The sequence below is a fragment of the Dipodomys spectabilis genome, unplaced genomic scaffold, assembly GCF_019054845.1.
Source record: "Dipodomys spectabilis isolate Male_0828 unplaced genomic scaffold, ASM1905484v1 ptg000286l, whole genome shotgun sequence".
Taxonomy (NCBI): Eukaryota; Metazoa; Chordata; class Mammalia; order Rodentia; family Heteromyidae; genus Dipodomys; species Dipodomys spectabilis.
In genome coordinates this window covers 457,744-477,890 of record NW_024870963.1, presented here as the reverse complement: position 1 = coordinate 477,890, position 20,147 = coordinate 457,744, and the positions used below count along the sequence as shown (strand labels likewise).

At 45.8% G+C, this 20,147-nt stretch overlaps 3 protein-coding genes across 8 annotated transcripts; 2 read left to right on the top strand and 1 right to left on the bottom strand.

Moving 5' to 3' along the window:
• Positions 1-1,946: 1,946 nt before the first annotated feature.
• Pip4p1 (phosphatidylinositol-4,5-bisphosphate 4-phosphatase 1) lies at positions 1,947-6,055 on the top strand. Of its 2 annotated transcripts, none has more exons than XM_042701081.1 (7): positions 1,947-2,193; positions 2,536-2,726; positions 3,145-3,251; positions 3,970-4,075; positions 4,239-4,291; positions 4,375-4,465; positions 5,226-6,055. In XM_042701081.1, exons 1-7 carry the CDS (start codon positions 2,052-2,054, stop codon positions 5,364-5,366), a joined length of 831 nt encoding a protein of 276 aa, XP_042557015.1. In that variant the 5' UTR covers positions 1,947-2,051; the 3' UTR covers positions 5,367-6,055. The 2 variants fall into 2 exon arrangements, with proteins under 2 accessions (XP_042557015.1, XP_042557013.1); XM_042701079.1 differs by having other exon boundaries at positions 1,947-2,214.
• A 78-nt stretch (positions 6,056-6,133) lies between these two features.
• Apex1 (apurinic/apyrimidinic endodeoxyribonuclease 1) lies at positions 6,134-9,403 on the bottom strand. 4 transcript variants are annotated; one of them, XM_042701076.1, is made up of 5 exons: positions 9,345-9,403; positions 8,910-9,035; positions 7,990-8,177; positions 7,276-7,468; positions 6,134-6,875 (listed from the first exon to the last, which is right to left on the bottom strand). In XM_042701076.1, exons 2-5 carry the CDS (start codon positions 8,965-8,967, stop codon positions 6,358-6,360), a joined length of 957 nt encoding a protein of 318 aa, XP_042557010.1. In that variant the 5' UTR covers positions 8,968-9,035; positions 9,345-9,403; the 3' UTR covers positions 6,134-6,357. The 4 variants fall into 4 exon arrangements, with proteins under 4 accessions (XP_042557010.1, XP_042557008.1, XP_042557009.1 ...); XM_042701074.1 differs by having other exon boundaries at positions 9,318-9,389; XM_042701075.1 differs by lacking the exon at positions 9,345-9,403 and adding an exon at positions 9,251-9,309.
• A 299-nt stretch (positions 9,404-9,702) lies between these two features.
• On the top strand, positions 9,703-20,146 carry LOC122126587 (O-sialoglycoprotein endopeptidase). 2 transcript variants are annotated; one of them, XM_042701077.1, is made up of 11 exons: positions 9,704-9,977; positions 12,292-12,411; positions 12,868-13,043; positions 14,618-14,713; positions 17,098-17,147; positions 17,247-17,325; positions 19,054-19,119; positions 19,223-19,313; positions 19,527-19,602; positions 19,688-19,786; positions 19,916-20,146. In XM_042701077.1, the coding sequence occupies exons 1-11, from the start codon at positions 9,863-9,865 to the stop codon at positions 19,953-19,955; spliced, it is 1,008 nt and encodes a 335-aa protein (XP_042557011.1). In that variant the 5' UTR covers positions 9,704-9,862; the 3' UTR covers positions 19,956-20,146. The 2 variants fall into 2 exon arrangements, with proteins under 2 accessions (XP_042557012.1, XP_042557011.1); XM_042701078.1 differs by lacking the exon at positions 14,618-14,713 and having other exon boundaries at positions 9,703-9,977.
• Position 20,147: the final 1 nt, after the last annotated feature.

Here is a 20,147-nt window from a genome sequence, read left to right as displayed (position 1 = left end):
CTTCCTATTACTTGGAGGCCCTACCTACCCTGTATTTGTTTAACTAAGAGAAATTATTTAATGCCAGCAAAACAATGTTCCCTGCCTGGTTTCAAACCAGGACCCAAGGATCTCAGCTTCCTAAGTAGCTAGGATTATAGCATATTATAGGATTATAGGTCATTAGAATGACCTCTAGTTACAGTTCATGGCTGAGGGCAAAGTAAGACTAGATTGTGTCCTACCAAAAGTGACTAAAATGTCTTTGGATATGGTCAATGTATTCTATTACACAGGCATGTTTTGGTGGTTATAAGTAAAAATAATGAGCTCTCCTTTGAAAGATTGGAGACACAAACTGCAATCTGAATTTTTTTTTTCACAGTTCTGGGGATGGAACCTAGGGTCTCACAAATGACAAGTTAGACAGCTACTCTCTCACTGACTGCTTGCCCAACTCTCCCTCCCACAGAACCAGTTCACCATTTGATCAGGGAAGAGGGGAGAATTTGTAGGAACAGTTTTTGGAGGACTAGTCTCATGAACTGTAAGACTGGTGACATTATTATTATTATTTATTTTTGCCAGTCCTGGGGCATGAACTCAGGGCCTGGGTAATGTCCCTGAGCTTCTTTTTTGCTCAAGGCTAGTACTCTACCACTTTGAGCCCCAGTGCCACTTCTGGCTTTTTCTGTTTATGTGGTATTGAGGAATTGAACCCAGAGTTTTATGCATGCTAGGCAAGCACTCTACCACTAAGCCATGTGATAATTTTCTTCTTGCTACACTTTGTTAGTTTGCACTCCCTCCTTTCCTTCTGTTCTTTGTGTTGGTACTGGGCTTGAACTCAAAGCCTCACGCTCTCCCTGGGCTCTTCTGCTCAGGACTAATGCTCTACCATTTGACTCTACTTCCATCTTTTTGCCTGTTAATTGTAAGAGGTTCGCAAGAATTTGTCAGCTGGGGCTGACTTTCAACTGCAGTTCACAGCCTCTTGGATAGCTAGGATCACAGGCATTAGCTACCAGCTGCCAGGCGTGCTTTTTCTTTGCACCACCACACTTGACAAATTCACTTCAGATTTTTTTTTTCTGGTGGGTCATGGGGTTTGAACTCTGGGCCTGTGCGCTGTCCCTCAGCTCCTCAGCTAAGTCTAGCGCTCCACCACTTGAGCCACAGCGCCACTTCCAGTTTTCTGGTGATTAATTGGAGATAAAAGTCTCACAGACTTTCCTGCCCGGGCTGGCTTTGAACCCCGGTCCTCAGATCTCAGCCTCCTGTGTAGCTAGGATGACAGGTGTGAGCACTGGCGCCCGCACACTTTGGATTCTTAATCTTATTTCTTCCAGTTGACAGTCACTGACATTTGCTCAGACACGCGGTAGTCAGACCGCGGCTGACAGCACCCTAAACTTCCGCCAGGTCCTTCACCACCTCCCATCCGAAAAGGTTTAAGCCACACCTCGTATCCTCTGGCGCTAAATATGGGCCAATAAAGCCGCGCCGCAAGGATCGCGGGCCCAGGGAAAGAGGCCATCACCCAATGGGGAGCCAGCTCTAATGTAGAGAACCGCCCGTTAGTGGTGCCTCTGCGCCGCGGGGTCGCGGAGCCGCAGAGGATGCGGGGCACCGCTGCCGGAGGCACGTGACTGGTGAGCAGAGGCAGCCGGCCCCACCTCCTGGTCTGGAGGTAGCGCGATGGACCACGCTTCCAATAGCTCACAGACCTTCCCGTCACGTGCAGTTTTTGCAAGCTCAGCCGCTCCAGGCACGTCACGTGTGAGTGACGTCAGCGCGACGGGACCCTATGGAAAACGAGAGCTACCTTTACAAACCGGGAACTGGTTTATCTCCACAAATGACAGCAGGGAGGGGGCAGGACAGCCTATCACGTGCGCGGGACAGAACGGGGCGGGGAAGCCGCTGGCTCGGGGTGAGCGCCCGGCGCGCGGCGCGCAAGCGCCCTGGGGACCCGGTAGAGGCGGCGGAGGCTGCGGCGGCGGTGGTGGTGGCGGCGGCGGCGGCGAAAGGAGCCGGATCGCTGGCCCGCGTTGGAGGCGGCGGTGGCGGCCATGGCGGCAGATGGAGAGCGTTCCCCGCTGCTGTCCGAGCCCATCGATGGTGGCGCCGGAGGCAACGGTTTAGTAGGGCCCGGCGGGAGTGGGGCTGGGCCTGGGGGAGGCCTGACCCCCTCCGCACCACCGTACGGAGCCGGTAAACATGCCTCACCCCAGGGTAAGCCGGGGCGGGTCTGAGGTGCTCCCGGGAGTACTAGGAGAGGCGAGGAGGGGGCGGGGCCGAGGGCGGAGGCGGGGCCCAGCGCCAGGTGAGAGACTGTTGCACCTGTCACGCCTGAGCCTGCCTTCCGTGTACAGTCGCAAGCAGAGCCGGAAAGGAAGGGAGTTGCGAGGAATCCAGTGGAAACACCAATTAGGATGAGCTCACCGAGTTTGATCAGAAAGGCTGAAGACCCTAGAATTTCCTACTCCCGGGAAGCATTTGTAGGGAGTGTCTGTAAGTGATCTAGCCCTTCTTTTTATTTGCTTCCTCTTTCAGCATTTCCCCCGTTCCCTGAGGGGCATCCAGCCGTGTTGCCTGGGGAGGACCCACCCCCCTATTCACCCCTGACCAGCCCGGACAGTGGGAATGCCCCCATGATCACCTGCCGTGTCTGCCAGTCTCTCATCAACGTGGAAGGCAAGATGCATCAGCATGTAGTCAAATGTGGTGTCTGCAACGAAGCCACTGTGAGTTATATATACTACAAAATGAGCCCTGTGTCCTGGATCCTCTTTTTGATCCTTTTTAATTCTGGACCTGGACCAAGAGCTTTTCTTGAAACCCAGTTTCAGTTCCAGGAGTCTTAACCAGCATTTTCTCTCCAGCTACTCGCCAGTGCTAGTGTCATCGGCCCTCACTTCCACACTTCTGAATACTGAAGTGTAGTTCTAATCAAATCTCAGATGATTCTCTCCCTCTCCCTCTCTCTCTCCCTCCCTCCCTCTTCCTCCTCTCCCTCCCTTCCCTCCTTTCCCTCCCTTCTCTCTCCTTTCTCTCCCCCCCCCCCCTTATATCTATGATCTCTTTTAAGGAAGTCTATTTTGGAGTGATATGGAAGGGATTAGGATTGGAGATTGGTTTACTGATGTGTTCATTATTTTCTAGCCAATCAAGAATGCACCCCCAGGAAAAAAATATGTCCGATGTCCTTGTAACTGTCTCCTTATCTGCAAAGTGACCTCCCAGCGGATTGCTTGTCCACGTCCCTACTGGTAAGAGGCATAGGTGGGGGAAGACAGTAGGTAGTGAAAATTGGAAAGGGGGAAAAAAAAGGATTTATAGAGAACGTAAAGAAGAGAGAGCTTGATATTTATCAAGAAGAAAACAAGGCAGCTAGATGCCAGTGGTTTGTGCTACTCAGGAAGCTGAGTTCTGAGAAACAAGGTTTGAAACTAACCTAACCAGAAAAGCCAGGGAGACATTTATCTTCAGTTAATCAGCAAAAAGCCAGAAGTGGAGGTGTGGCTCAATGAAGGAAAACCTTTTCTTTGAGGAAGAGCTTTTCTTTGAGGGATAATGCCTAGGCCCTGAGTTTACATCCTAGTACTGACACACACCCAAAAAAGGATATGTGGTTGGGGTGGGGCTGGGGAGACTATGTAGCAGAGTACTTACAACTATCTTCCTTGATTCCTGATAGATTACTATAAAATGGTATTCTTTAGATTAGAGCCTCTGGCTATGAGATTTATCATGAGGTTTAGTGTGAGTTAGAGACTTTCAGTAGTGTTCTTTCTCAGAGATTCACTATGGTAGGAGGGGGAGGGGGAAGAGGGGTACGGGGACAGACATACGGAAGTACATATTGTCTCCCATGAGCAGAAAAGCCAAGAATTGGATAGAAGGTAGGTAGTGGAGGATGTGAAAGACAGTGTGGAGATATTTTTAGAATAAAAAGCCTTTTAAAGGTAGCATTTTTCTCCTATATAGCAAAAGAATCATCAACTTGGGACCTGTGCATCCAGGACCTCTCAGTCCAGAACCTCAGCCAATGGGTGTCAGGGTCATCTGTGGGCATTGCAAGAACACTTTTCTGGTGAGGAGGAATTGGAATTTACCCTGGGGGGTAAACTAGGAATACTGATAATGGGACATCTTGAACCCTGTCCTGGAAGGACACCTTTCCCATCTGTCCACTATTCCAAGTTTCTCATTGAAGATTATCTTCCTACAATTAAGTTCTTTTTCTTTTTTCATAGTGGACAGAGTTCACTGACCGAACCTTAGCACGATGCCCACACTGCAGGAAAGTGTAAGTGACCAAGGAGTGTACTGATGATCGAATGATACATGGAGTGAAAAATCTGCTCCAAGTGTCAATTTGCCTCTCCACAGGTCATCTATTGGGCGAAGGTACCCGAGGAAGAGATGTATCTGCTGTTTTTTGCTTGGCTTACTCTTGGCAGTCACTGCCACTGGCCTTGCTGTGAGTAACCTTTTCATTTATCAGCCTCATCATAAACTAAGATTTGAGAAATTGGTATCCTGAAAAATGGTGAGAGAACCAGGCCTGGTGACACACACCTTCAGTCCCAGCACTTGGAAGGCTGAGGTGAGAATCACCAGTTGGAGGCCAACATGGGAACATATAAAGATGCTGTCTCAACCCTATTTTCCCTTCCAAAAGGTAGAAAAACTGGGAGGGCGTTCTTAATGAGATTGTCAAAAACTGAAATGATATTGGATACTGCTGGTTCCATCTGAACTCTTAGCTAATCAGGAGACTAAGATCTGAGTCAGGACAGACAAATCCATGACACTCTTACTCCATTTAAAAATCTGAAAATATTAGTGGTTGAGCCCCAGCCTTAAGTTAAAAAGCTAAGCAAGAGCATGAGGCCCTGAGTTCAAGACCTGGTACCAGCACACATACAAAAATCAAAATGATAGTTTTTATTTAAAAATAGTCATATTTTGAAGACATTAGGAGAGAGGAAAGTGGCTTGAGTTTCTTCAAGGAAGTCTGGTTCAGTGGGAAGGAATGAAATTCTGGTAGTCTGGAATGGTATGAGTATTTTTCTGCCTGGGGGAAGGGAACTAGCTGAACATCCTGACATTTTGAAAGGTTCCTTAAGGCTGATGAGGAGCAGACTGAAAATTTGAGTTACTACTTCTAGGATTCCTAGGAAGTAGTGAAACATCAAAATCAAAATTAACATTTCTTTTTCTCCTTTCTTATCTATCAGTTTGGAACATGGGAGCATGCACGGCAATATGGAGGTATCTATGCAGCCTGGGCATTTGTCATCCTGTTGGCTGTTTTATGTTTGGGCCGGGCTCTCTATTGGGCCTGTATGAAGGTCAGCCACCCTGTCCAGAACTTCTGAGCCCTCAGTGATTCACAGACTGTGCCTGGCCCCTCCCTAGTGGGGACAGTGACACTACAAAGGGAGCTGGGGTGAAAGGCTTCCAAGGCTTCTGTAAGGAAGCCAAGCAGTTGCCTTCCTTTTTCCTGGGGAGAGGTAGGAATGAACCAAGCCTCTGCTTAGGTTTGGAGGGGTAGATCAGATGGCTGCTGGCTGTTTTCCTCCCAGGGTTGGTGTGTTTAGGGTGAAGTAAATGGAACATTGCCCTGGAACTTGGGTCCTAAAGACGGTTCTTCCTGTGTGCTTCCTGAGAGCCATTCCTCTCCCTTACACATTCCAGGGCAGGGTAGGGTGGGCAGCCCTGGGGGATCCCCTCCCTCTTGTGCACCATTAGGACCTTGCTGCTGCTATTGCACTTCACCAGGGGCTGGCTCTGGCCTCAGTACCCCGTTTTCTCTCCCCACATTCCACGTCTTGTAGGGGTGGGGTCAGCCGCTGCTCTGTACAGAACCACAGGAACTGATATGTATATAACTATTTAATGTGGGGGTACACTCCCCTAATCCTCTATTTCCCTTATTTCCTCCTTCCAACCTTCCTTATCCCATCCCCGGTTGCAGTATTTAACTGGGCTGGGTAGGGTTGCTATATCTTGGGGGGAGGTTAGGGACTCATCCTGTGCTTGTAAATAAATAAGATTGTGACTGTAACCTTTCATAGTCTTAACTTGTGTGTGTAAGGAAGAATACTGTAAACCACAAAGGGATAAAACACAAAGACAGCAAAGCTCAAACTATGGCCTTTTATTTTTTACATGGATTACTCAAACTTAGTGGCTTTTCTCAGTGTTTAAAAAAATATGGGAGGGCACCCACAAAACAAGAAGCTTGGGACATTCTTACAGGAAAAAAAAACAAACTAACTCAGTTTAGTTTCTCTAGAGAACTGTTAAAAAGAAGTATTTGTGGGTAAGGGAAGGCTGTTTCCCCAGCTCAATGGTTCTGGGATGGTGTCACAGGGCTAGGTACAGGGTAATGGGACAGTGGTCACTGCCAAGGGCCTTGGAACGGATCTTGCTGTCGCACAATGCAGGTAAAAGAGAGTGGGACAACAAAAAGTAATCAAGGCGCCAACCAACGTTCTTGGAGCGAGCATTCATCATGTAAGTCCAAAAAGTGTAAGCGTAGGCTGTGTTGGGATAGAGGTGCCGAAAGCTATCAGCCAGGGGCACCACCTGCAACAACTCCCCAAAGCCTTGGCGCTCTTGTGGAGTAAAACCAGCATTCTTTTTGTTTCCCTTGGGGTTACGAAGGTCTATTTCTTCATGAGCCACATTGAGGTCCCCACATAGCACAAGGGGTTTGTGAGAAGCCAAGCCCTTGAGAAACTTGCGAAAGGCTTCATCCCAACGCTGCCGGTATTCCAGTCTTACTAGACCCCGACCTGCATTAGGTACATAGGCTGTCACAAGTACAAATGTGTCAAATTCAGCCACAATCACTCGGCCTTCTTGATCATGTTCCTCCTCACCTACAGAAATGATCAAAACAAGAGCCAGCATTAAAACAAGCAAAGGATCTGGGCACCAGCAGCTCATGACTGGAAGCCAAGCTACTCAAGAGCCTGATATCTGAGGATTGAGGTTTGAGGCCAGTTTAAAATGGAACATCTATGAGATTCTTATCTCCAATTAACCAGCAAAAAGTGGAGGTGTGGCTGAAGTGGTAGAAGAGCACCAACCTTGAGTGAAAAAGCTAAAGAGACAGTGCCCAGGTCCTGAGTTCAAGCTACAGTACACATGTACACACATGCATGTGCGTGTGCACACACAAAACAAGCATAAGGAAAGAGAACAAAAGAATAAAGCAGGCAAAGCTTGGATACTAATAGTTTGAGAAGAGCTAGCAATTAGCAATCAATAGGACCTTACCAATGCCATAAGAGACTTTGAGTGGGCACTGGCGGGAAAGCAGACCCACACCACTGTATCCTTCCTTGTCTGAGGGAGCTGACCAGTACTGATGCGAGAGTCCAGACAGTTCTTGAAGTTCACCTGGTAGTTTGTTCTCTGAACATTTAGTCTCTTGGAGGCACAGGATATCTGGAGCTTCTTCCTTCACCCACTGAGTAAAAAGAAAAGTGGAAAAACTAGTATATATGGACCAATTGGTGTTAGATAGAAGCTACATGCAAATAATTCAGTCTCTGTGCATAAGGAATTAAACAGTCACAATAAAGCACTTAAAGAATTATAAATTAAGACCACACAAACTGGTGCATGCCAGTTACTTAGGGAGGCCAGCTTAAACAGGGCAACTTGGGGATGTAGCTCAAGTAATAGGGCACTTGGTTAAGTATTCAACCTCCAAAACTGTAAAAACATAAGTAGTTAGAAGCAGTGGGCTAAGATTTTAAAGTAATTGACAGAGGACATAGTGCAGATAAAATGGAAGTACAGTAAAGTTTTGATACATTCTGGAGAGGAGGAAAGAACAGGAAACAAAAACCGGTGAAAATGCAGGAATGGCCACTTAGGGAAGAGCTGAAGTCTCCCTTATACATCTTGCACAAGAAAACTACAGATGGATTAATCTTCCAAATCCTTCTATTAAGCACTGTTTTCCCCTCCTTTTACTTCACTCACATCTAAACCTTTCTTCTTAATCCAGGCGCGAAGCCCATCCACATTCCAGGAGCAGATCTTGAGTGTGGCAGCCTTGCCACTGGGTGAAGTTTTCTGATCTGGAGGGTCCTCATATAGGACTGGGCCTTCACCTGCTGCTTCTTTTTCATTTTTCTTTGTTCCCACTTTGGTCTTCTTAGCCTCTGGCTCTATAAAAGTAATAAGACAGGGGCTGGGAAGGTAGCTCAGCGGTAGAGTGCATGCCCTGTAAGCATGAGGCCCTGGGTTCGATTCCTCAGCACCACATAAACAGAAAAAGCCGGAAGTGGTGCTGTGGCTCCAGTGGTAGAGCACTAGCCTTGAGCTGAAGAGCTGAGGAACAATCAGGCCCCATGACCGGCAAAAAAAAAAAAAAAAGTATTAAGACATAATAAGAGCTGGAGATTTTCAACATCTGTGGACAGTGTAGACCCACCCACCCACACCCACAGGAAAAATCTGTCAAACTTAGCTGGGAAGGTGGTTCAGTGGTAGAGTACTTGCCTTGCAAGCACGAGGCCCTGGGTTCGATTCCTCAACACCACATAAGCAGAAAAAGCCGGAAGTGGCATTGTGGTTCAAGTGGTAGAGGCTGAAGACCTGAGGGACAGTGCTCAGGCCCAGAGTTCAAGCCCCACGACCAACAACAACAAAAATCTGTCAAACTCTTTTGTCGGTCCCAATTTGCCATCATGCTGGGCTTGTTAAGAAACACAATGCATGGGCCTGGGAAGGTGGCTCAGTGGTAGAGTGCTTGCCTTGCATGCATGAAGCCCTGGGTTCGATTCCTCTGAGCTGAAGAGCTGAGGGACAGCACCCTGGCTGAGTTCAAGCCCTAGGACCGACACACAAGAAAAAAACACAAGGCAGCATACAGGGACAGGCTCATTCCTTTCTCCTACCTGTCTTGGGCTCTTCCCCGTCTTCTACTACCGCTCCCTTTTTCCCACGCTTTGGCATCGCTGTAACGAATGTCCTTCGGCAACAGTACCTCGTCGCCCACCTAAGGAATATTTTTACGGTGTTGCCTACAGACGCAAAGAAATCGTGATATCAAATAATGGTGGCGTGAAGGCTCCTCAGCCGGGTGTCCCCGAACCAGCTTCCCCCTTTCCAACGCTATCTGCAATTCTACATCCTCGGTATCTGAAACCCTCCAGCCCCTCACCCATTTTAGATTATTTCGGAGTGCTTGCACCCTCCTTGTAATATTTCTTTCCTGCCAGGTCCTTGATTACAGTACCGCCTCAAGCTTGCAGGTCACAACCCCCAATTAGGCGCTGTTACAGAATAGCAAGGCGAAACCTGACCTACTCCGCCGCCAGGTTGCCTCTTACCGCGAGCACAAAGAATGGAACACACCGCGCACCCACGTGGGTGACTGGCAGGGTCACGAGGTCGAGGGATGTGATGATTGGCTTGTCCGGAACCACGTGACGGATAAAGCCCTCCCTCCCAAGCTTGCAGGCCGCGGAAGGCCCCAATGCGTCGCTCCCGGGTGTTTGTCTTTGAGCCTGACTCACAACTCATTTTGTCAACCTCATTCAAGACCCGTGCAAGGTGCGGGGAAAGAACGCGGAGGACGTGGCTTGGCTAGGCCAGAGGAAAACAAAGAGAATAGGACTGACCTTAAAAGGAGCCTAGTCGGTGTTCCGGGCATTTACGAAGACAGCTCCTTGGGGCCTTGAGGCCGCGTTTCCGGTGGCGCCGGCGTGGCACCCGCAGGATTTCTGGGCCGGTTGGTGTGCGCTTGCTGTGCGGTACTCAGCAGGCTCGTCGTCTTCCGCCGAGCCCTGGCCTTTGGCCAAGCAGTCTGTAGGGAGGGCCTGGACGGCGCTCCACTGGAGCTGCGCCAATGCCAGCAGTGCTGGGATTCGAAGGTAGTGCCAACAAGATTGGCGTGGGAGTGGTGCGAGATGGCCGGGTGCTGGCCAATCCGCGGCGGACGTACGTCACGCCTCCGGGCACCGGTGAGTGCGCGGGGCCGGGCGCCTCCGCAGGCTTCCTGCACAGCTCCGCTCTCCATCTCCCTAAATGCTGACGAACTGGGCTCGGGGACGCACCGTCTCCTTTTACAACTGTTTTGTGGTATTTTTTGTGAGCATCTCGTTCTGTTGCTCTGGCTGGCCTCGCCATCGCCGATGTTGCGGTCACGGCGGAACCACAAAACTCCTTGTCCCCGTTACAGTATTTTGGTTCTCAGTATTGTTGCAATCAACGCTATACGTCATTGAACTAGAGTTTATTAAGTTTTTATTGAGCGTCTTTGAGTGCGTGCGTGTATGACTGTGTTTGCTGAGCATTGGAAAATAAATGTGTGACTCTGCTATGCCGTTGAGCATAACGGATTTTGGGAGGGGGGGGGGGGAGTCGGTCATGGGGCTTGAACTCTGCACCTGGGCGCTGTCCCTCTGAGGCTCAAGGCTAGCGCTCTGCCACTTGAGCCATGCATCACTTCCGGCTTTCTGAGTGGTTTATTGGAGATGAGTCTCACAGACTGTCCTGCCCGGGCTGCCTTTGAACCGCTATCCTCAGATCTCAGCCTCCTGAGTAACTAGGATTACAGGCGTGAGCCACCGACGCTTGGTCATAACGGATTTTTAAAACGCTACAGCATGATAAATAGTGTACTGAAATAGAATAAAAATACAGCCGAGCACTGGGGGCTCATGACTGTGATCCTATTCAGAAGGCTATGATCTGAGGATCGAGGTTCAAGCCGGCCTGGGCAGGGAAGTCCATGAGACTCTTATCTCCAGTTAACCTTTAGAAAAGAGGAAGTGGTTCTGTGACTCAAAAGTAGAGTGCTAGCCTTGAGCAGAATTGCTCAGGGACAGCGCCCAGGCCCAGAATTCAAGCCCTAGACAGACAAATATACACTTAGGAGAGGGAAGAAGAGAACATGAGAACTGGAGGATTGCGGTGTTTGTGTTCAGTAATGTTTTGGGCACTGTTCTTTATTCTCAAATTGAGAAAACTATTACTAGTTTTACTGGGTCTTGGTACTAAGTGAAAATAGTAAACACTGTATAATTCTGTGTGTTTGTGTGTGTGTATACGTGTGTACGTGTACCAGCACGCACGCAGGTACAAAGAATTAAACTATTGCCATACCACTTGAGCAGTGTCTCCACTTCCAGCTTAATGATAGTTAATTGGAGATGAGAGTCAGAAGGGATTTGTCTTGGCAAGGCTGGCTCCTAAACTCAGATCTCTGCCTCCTGAATAGATAGGATTATAGATGTAAGATAACTTTTAATATTATTTGCAAGCTAGTATAGCTTGCCCATCATGCCCCCAAACAACCCTCACACAGGGGAGGACAACCCAATGAAGTCAGATTACGTTCTAGGAGTATATATATATTTGTTTGTTTCTTATTTCTTTCTTTTTTTTTTTGGTCCGGTCGTGGGGCCTGAACTCTGGGCCTGGGCGCTGTCCCTAAGCTCTTCAGCTCAAGGCTAGCACTCTACCACTTGAGCCACAGCGCCACTTCTGGCTTTTTTTCTTTTTGTTTATGTGGTACTGAGGAAATGAACCCAGGGCCTCATGCATGCAAGGCAAGCGCTTTACCACTGAGCCACCTTCCCAGCCCTCTTATTTATTTCTGTTTATTTTATGCAGAGGTTTGAACTCAGGGTCTTGAACTCTGGCTTGGTTTTTGCACTCAATGCTGGCACTCCACCACTTGAGTCACAGCTCTACTTGTGCTTTTTTGCTGGTTAACTGGAGATAAAGAGCCTTGTAGGCTTTCTGGTATTGGCTGGCTTCAAATTTTGATCCTCAGATCTCAGCCTCCTGATTAACTAGGATTATAGGCATGAGCTACCAATATCTGCCTATACTTACCTTTATTATTTGTTCTGGGCACTTGGGAACTGGGAATATAGAAATAAAATAGCCAGTGTTGTAAAATACTTGTGGTTAAAGTGAGGAGACTAAAGATAATTGTTATGCTGTAATTTGTTTCTTTTAAATTATCTTTTGTTATACAAAGGTGTTACCATTCAACATGTTAGTTGCTATAATTGTTATATGTTAAATGCAACAGTGTGATCTTGTAGGATTCTGTAAGACCACAGGACAAGTTGCCAAAGAGTATGAGGAAGTTATCACTTGTATTGAGTCCTGAAGATAGAATAGTAGTTGAGTAGAAAGAGAGGCATTTCTGAAAGCTTGCGAGAGTGAAAGAATTCTGTGTTACTAAATGTTTTGATTTTTTTACTTCTTCCTGCTTTTGTTACAGAAAAACCATAGAATCTTTGGTATATGTCTATTTCCTAGGTTTCCTTCCAGGTGATACTGCTAGGCACCACCGAACTGTTATCCTAGATCTGCTGCAGGAGGCACTGGCAGAAGCTGGACTAACCTCCCAGGACATTGATTGTATTGCTTTTACCAAAGGTATGGCAGGGAGAGGGATAAAGTGTGGCAGAGTTTACCTGAGCCTAAGTTAATCTTCACCTTGCCTCTGCCCCTACAACCAACCCCACACTTTCACTTTTTTTTTTTTTTTTTTTTTGGTCTGTCATGGGGCTTGAACTGGGGGCTGAGGCACTGTCCCTGTGCTCTTTACTCAAGGCTAGTGCTCAACCACTTTGAGCCACAGCTCCATTTCCAGTTTTTAGTGGCTAATTGGACATAAGAGTTTCAGGACTTTCCTGCCTGAACTGGCTTTGAAGTTTGATTTTCAGATCTCAGCCTCCTGAATAGCTAGGATTACAGGCATGAGCCACCAGGGCCCAGCTGCCTTTCACACTCCTATATCTTTTACTTCCCTTACCTGTTTTTTTTGTTGTTGTTGTTTGTTTATTTGCTTTTAATTTCTATGATTCTAACTTGCCAATTATAAACTCCTAGGTCCTGGCATGGGTGCTCCATTGGTTTCTGTAGCTGTTGTTGCCCGTACTATAGCCCAGCTGTGGAACAAACCCTTGCTGGGAGTGAACCATTGTATAGGTCACATTGAAATGGGCCGCCTCATCACTGGAGCCACTAACCCAACTGTGCTGTATGTCAGCGGAGGAAATACTCAGGTACTTGCTTATTCTACCCATTCCATCTTCGTCTCTAAGGCATTTAGCCAGTAATTCCCTACTCCCTGAGTTCTAGGAACTGCAAAAACAAACCTGAGCTTGTCTAGACCTAAGATACTGTAGGAAATATACAGTGTAGTTTGTAATTTTGCAGAGTTGGGCGAGACAATTAGAATATTAGATGAGAGTGGGTTTTGTTTTATTTTTGTTGTTGTTGTTGCTTTTTGAGACAGGACATTAGTGCTGCATGTGTGGCTCAAGTGATAGATTTCCAGGAAATGAGACAGGGTCTCACTGTGTAGCCCAAGCTAACTGTAAGCTCAGGACTCTCCTGTAACAGCCACCTGAGAGCATTAGACAATTTTTATATATGGATTATAATTAGGAATTTCTAATTCTAAAAAGGAAAGAATGAATAAGAATTAAAACCTTCAGTTTTGAAGCTTTTTTGTGTGTGTTTGTCAGTTGTGGTGCTGAACTCTGGGCCTGGGTACTATTCCTCAGCACACTACCACTTAAGCCACAGTACCACTTCCAATTTTTTCTGCTTGTGTGGTGCTGAGGAATCGAACCCAGGGCCTCATTCATGCAAGACAAGCACTGTACCACTGAGCCACCTTCCTAATCCCTCTATAATTTCTTTAAGATAACTACATGTGTTGTTTTATGTTACTATGGATAAATACATAGATTTTTAGTAAATATTTAGACTTTTGTTAATTCTAAGAATGTAAACATACAAATAAGAAATACAGCTAATGGTAGAAGGTTTTTTAAACTTACGGGAGAAATATTAGGGATATTTTGTATGATTTTGTGTGTGTGTGTGCCAGTATTGGAGCTTAAACTCAGGGCCTCACTTTCAGGTTTAGTTTTTTCAAACTAGACTGGCATTCTTATCACTTCAGCCACACCTCCACTTCTGACTTTTTGGTAGTTTATTGTTCGTAAGAGTTTCACAGCCCTCCCAAGATGGGCCTCAAACCTCAGGATTATAGGCATGAGCCACCAGCACCCAACTAGTCTAACCTTATAAATTGATTTTTGAGTTCTTCTACTTTGCCTCCTCTTTGGTTTTGACTAATTGTACTGGTTCATTAATCTAGAAGGACTCCTTGCCTCTAAGCAAGAAACCCTATTCCCTAGTTCACACTGCTTCTGGGTGATATATGTATATATTAGGAAACTAAAAACTAGAAAATGTGAAACAACAGATTTCACCTGCAAAATTCTTTTTGTAAAGCCAGGGTATGGCTATTTAGCCAAAGCTGACCAAGCTATATATCCCAGACTGGCATCAAATCCGAGATCCTCTTATCACTGTCTCCTGAGAAACTGGAATTGAGAGTTTGCACTATCAAGCCTGCCTGGCACATTTTTCCATTTCTTACTGGGATGTAGAATAGTTTAGTGGACATTTTGACAATACTACTCTTTTATCCATTGCTTAATACTCCTCTTTGCAGACAATTATAGAATTGTTTAGTGGAAGTTTTTGGCAATACTACTCTTTTCTCTATTGCTTAATGCTCCTCTTTGCAGACTTCAGGCTTCACAGACATTATCATCCTTAGGTGATTGCCTACTCAGAGCATCGTTACCGAATCTTCGGGGAAACCATTGATATTGCTGTGGGCAATTGTTTGGATCGTTTTGCTCGAGTGCTGAAGGTGGGCCATTGAGATTGCTGAAAACTTAAGATGTTTTCTAGAAAACAATGGAAATGGAGAGAAGAAGTAGTTAATAGTGTCATATGCTTCTTACATATATCCTCCTCCAGTTACTTTAAGTGGTGGTTATTGGTGTTGAGACTTTTCTTGAACATACTGTGTAGCATAAGCTAACTTTGAACTTGGGATCCTTGGAATCCTCCTGCCTCTACTTCCTGAGTATTGGACCTACAGGAGTATACCATCATGCCTAGCCTTTAAAAAATAATGTGGGTGGATAGTCATTTACATATTTATATGTATAATTTTCTTGTTACATACCCACATATATGCATACATATACATTCCTTTTTTTTTTTTTTTTTGCTGGTCCTGGGGCTTGAACTCAAGGCCTGGGCATTGTCACTTGAGCCACAGCTCCACTTGAAGCTTTTTGGTAGTTAATTGGAGATAAGACTTTCACAGACTTTGTGCCCAGACTGGCTTTAAACCAGGATCCTCAGATCTCAGCCTCCAGAGTAGCTAGGATTACAGGTGTGAGCCACTGATGCCCAGCTTTATATTTTTTTTTCTTTTTTTTTTTTGGGGGGGGGGGGGGTCTGGTCATGGGGCCTGAACTCTGGGCCTGGGCACTGTCCCTCAGCTCTTCAGCTCAAGGCTAGCACTCTACCACTTGAGCCACAGCGCCACTTCCGGCTTTTTGCTTATGTGGTACTGAGGAATCGAACCCAGGGCCTCATGCATGCAAGGCAAGCGCTCTACCACTGAGCCACCTCCCCAGCCCAATATTCTTGTTTTTTGTAGTGCTAGGGATCCAACTCAGGATGCTGGACATTCTAGGCAAGTGCTCTACCACCAATTTACATCCCTAGTGTCCATAAGCTATATTAATTTATACCTATTTATGTGTATAATTTCATAAAAATAGTAATTAGAGATGGGCACTGGTGGCTCACACCTGTAATCTTAGCTATCCAGGAGGGTCACAATTCAAAGTCAGCCTGGGCAGGAAAGTCCATGTGACTCTTATCTCCAATTAAACACCAAAAAGCCAGAAGTAGAGCTGTAGTTCAAGTGGTAGAGCACTATCCTTGAGTGAAAAAGCACAGGGACAGCAACCCAGGCCCTGAGTTTGAGCCCCAGGTTAGACACACACCCATACAAAAATATTAGTATAGGTTTTAAAATTTAGCATATATTTTTATTTTATCAAAATGAAAACCAAAAGTAATGGGTCTTCATTTTGATATTTTCTAATATGTATATAATGTACTTTAATAATCATTTCTCTAGCCAGGCACTGATAGCTAACACCTATTATCCTAGTTGCTCAAGAAGCTGAGATCTGAGGATTGTAGTTCAAAGCCCACTGGGGCAGGAAAATCCATGAGATTCTTATTTCCACTTAACCACCAAAAAGCTGGAAATGGAGCTACGCTCAAGTGATATAGTGCTAGCCTTGAGCACCAAAACTCAGGGGCAGCCCAGGCCCTGAGTTTGAGCCCCAGGCAGGCTAAAAATAAAATAAAGTTTAAAAATTCCAAAAAAGCACCTGTAATCCTAGCTACTCCGGAGGCTGAGATCTGAAGATTGTGGTTCAGAACCAGCCAGGGCAGGAAACTCCAAGAGAGTAATCTCCAATAAACCACCAGAAAATTGGAAATGTGGTGGCTCAAGTGGTAAAGTGCTTGCTTACCTTGAGCTGAAGAGCTGAGGGACAGCGCCCAGGCCTAGAGTTCAAGCCCACAACTGAAAAAAAAAAAGATATTGATGGTTCTTCAGCTCAGTAGGTAGGGTAAGGCACCCCAGAATGATAGGTATGTCCACATATGTATAAGAATGTGTTTCTAGTTGGACATCAGTGGCTTATGCCTGCAATCCTAGCTACTTGGGAGGCTGAGCTCTGAGGATTGTGGTTCAAAGCCACCCCGGGCAGGAAAAGCCATGAGACTTATCTCCAATTAACCACTGGAAGTGGTACTGTGGCTCAAGTGGTAGAGCTCAGGGACAGTGCCAAGGCCCAGAGTTCAAGCCTCATGACCAAAAAAAAAAAAGAATATTTCTGAGCCAAGCACCAGTGGCACACACCTATAATCCTAGATACTCAGGAGGCTTATATCTGAGGATCTTCATGTGAAGATCAGCCTGATCAGGAAAGACTGTGAGACTAAAATCTCCACTAAACTACCAAAAAAACCAGAAGTGGAGCTATGGCTCAAGTGTTAGAGCACTAGCTTGAACAAAAGCTCAGAGACAGAGCCTAGACCCTGAGTTCAAGCCCCATGACTAGCACAGAAAAGAAACAAATAATAAAAGAATATATTTCTGTAGTTTGTGTTATGCATTTTGCATGCTTATCTGCTTCTTAATTTTCTATCTGTCAGATTTCCAATGACCCAAGTCCAGGCTACAACATTGAACAGATGGCAAAGCGGTAAGAGGATAGGAGGTGGAACAGTGCTGGCTGGAGGGGCTGTGGAGGGTGAGCAACCAACTGACTCTAGGCTCAGTGCCTGTATTCATTCCTACATAGAGGCAAGAAGCTAGTCGAGCTGCCATACACTGTAAAGGGGATGGATGTTTCATTTTCAGGGATTCTGTCTTTCATTGAGGTGAGTGAGAAAGGAAAGGAAATGGAAGCCTGTCTTCCTTTTTTTTTTTTTTTCCTAATAATACGTATCTGTTTTGTTATCATTGTGTTTCCTGCACATAGTGCTGGACTCTATTAGATATGTTCTGTGTGTCAAGTACTATTTTAGTTAATAGGTACAAAGCCTGAGCAAAACAAGAAACTGTCTACATGGAACTTAAGGTTCTAGAAGAGGAAAACAGGGGGGAAAAAATGAGAAAATAAAATTTGTCAGGTAGGAATAAGTACTATGGAAAAAATTAAGGTAATTAAGTTATGGGTGGGAATGTCAGAACAAACATTTGGGAAATAATTATTGAATCGTGTGTGTGTGTGTGTGTGTGTGTGTGTGTGTGTGTGTGTGTCTGTCTGTCTGTCTGTCTGTCTGTCTCTGTCTCTGTCTCTGTCTGTCTGTCTGTCTGTCTGTTGGTTGTAAGGTTTGACTCAGGGCCTGGGCTCTATCCCTGAGCTTTTCTGCTCAAGGATAGCACTCTACTTGGAGCCACAGTTCCACTTCGGGTTTTCTGGTGGTTATTTGCAGTAAGAGTCTCATGGACTTCCCTGCTCTTGCTGACATTGAACCACAATCCTTAGATATTAGCCTCCTAAGTAGCTAGGATTACAGGCATGAATCACCAGCGCCTGGCTTAATTATTGATTTTTTGTTTGTTTGTTTCTTTGTTTTTGTTGGTTGTGGGGCCTGAACTCTGAGCCAGGCACTGTCCCTCAGCTCTTTAGCTCAAGGCTAGTGTTCTACCACTTGAGCCACAGTGCCACTTCTGGCTTTTTCTGCTTATGTGGTGCTGAGGAATTGAACCGAGGGACTCATGCATGCAGGGCAAGCACTCTACCACTGAGCCACCTTCCCAGCCCATGGCTTAATTATTGAATCTTATACTGGATCTAAACTCAGGGCCTCCCACCTGTTTGACACATGGTTGGCTGGTGCTTTACTATTTGAGCCACCTCTCCATACTGGCCTTTTCTGGTTATTTTTGAATGTAGTCTCTTGTGGACTTTTCTACCCAGGCTGGCTTCAAATTAAGTTCTTCTGGTTCTCAGCCTCCTGAGTAGCTACAGTTATATGCATTATCTACTAGTGTCCAGCTTAATTATTAAATCCAAATGGTTGGGCGTGATGGCATACATCTGTAATCTTTTCTACTTGGGAGGCAGCCTAGGAAGATCACAGTTTGATGACATCTAGACCAAAAAAAGTTAAGAGGCCTCATTTCAACAAAAAAACCAGTTATAGTGGTTCATGTGTTTGAACTACATGGGAAGTGAGGTAAGATTGCAACCTTAATGACCCTATATAGAATGTATGAGACCCTACCTGAGAAGTGAACAAAAAGCAAAGGATGGAGATGTGGCTAAAGCAGTAGAGTACTTCCCTATAACAAGCTTGAGGCCCTATATTTAAATCCCAATGTAGTGTGTGTGTGTGCGTGTGCGTGTGTGTGTGTGTGTGTGTGTGTGTGTGTGTGTGTGTGTCTGTCTGTCTGTCTATCTGTCTATATCTGTGTCTATGTTTGTGTCTGTAATCTTAAATGAGTGCTGCTGTTCTTAAGGCTGAGTGTGCAGTGAAGGGTAGTGTGGGATGGGAAGTGGCTGATAACTTGATTTATGATAAAATACAGTAGTCCTTTTTTAGGATTTCCATGAAATCTTTGTTCTTTTGTTTATTTTCCCTTTGAATGTTTGAATGTAGGATGTAGCCCAGCGGATGTTGGCCACAGGCGAGTGTACTCCTGAGGATCTGTGTTTTTCCCTGCAGGTAATGGAGTGAAAAGATGGGGTGGAAAGTTGGGGTTGGAAGATCTTTCCTATAGTGAGAACAGAAAAAAAGCTGTGATGCACTGTTTCGCTTGTCTCCACAGGAAACTGTGTTTGCCATGCTGGTAGAGATTACAGAGCGAGCCATGGCACATTGTGGCTCCCAGGAAGCCCTCATTGTGGGAGGAGTAGGATGTATGTACAATTGAACAGTGTTACTATTTCCTCATCTTGGCATTGCATGTATTCTACTATTCTAAGTTTAAGGAAATCACATGCTTCACTTCTCATCCTGTCTCTCTCAGTCCTTGTTCGTCCTCCCCAACTCCTAAGGGTGCTTGTAAAGCCAGACTATGGAGAGATGGCTGAAATGACATCAAACTAACCTTATTCCCTATCTGTTCATAGGTAATATGAGATTACAGGAGATGATGGAGACAATGTGTCAGGAACGTGAAGCCAAGCTTTTTGCCACAGATGAGAGGTGAAGGCCCCTTCCCTTTCCTGGTTTCTTCCCATGTATGTTTTTCTGACTTACATCACAAGTTTCATTGTCTCTTCCTTCCTAGGTTCTGCATTGACAATGGAGCCATGATAGCTCAGGCTGGCTGGGAGATGTTTCAGGCTGGACTCAGGACACCCCTCAATGATTCTGGGGTAACACAGAGGTGAGTGATTCATTCTTTGGATGGGGTAGATAGGATTAGAGTGAGAAGGTGAGCAGAAAATCATTAGGTAAGACAGTCTAGGACCATGAGGGTAGAAAATGCTAAGGGATAGTTCCTATTTTTCTACAGGTATCGGACAGATGAAGTAGAAGTGACATGGAGGGACTAACAAGAGTAACAAGATCAGAACAGATAGTTCCCTAGTGGAGCTCAGAGGATCCTGGGGCTTTAATCTCTGCCCTGGGAATATTGGCAGTACGGTGGACTTCTCTCTCCGGTGGTCAAGATATGGACTCACAAGACTTAAAGTTCCCGAGAATCTCCAGATGACTTGGCAATAAAATATTTTTTGGTTTTGTAC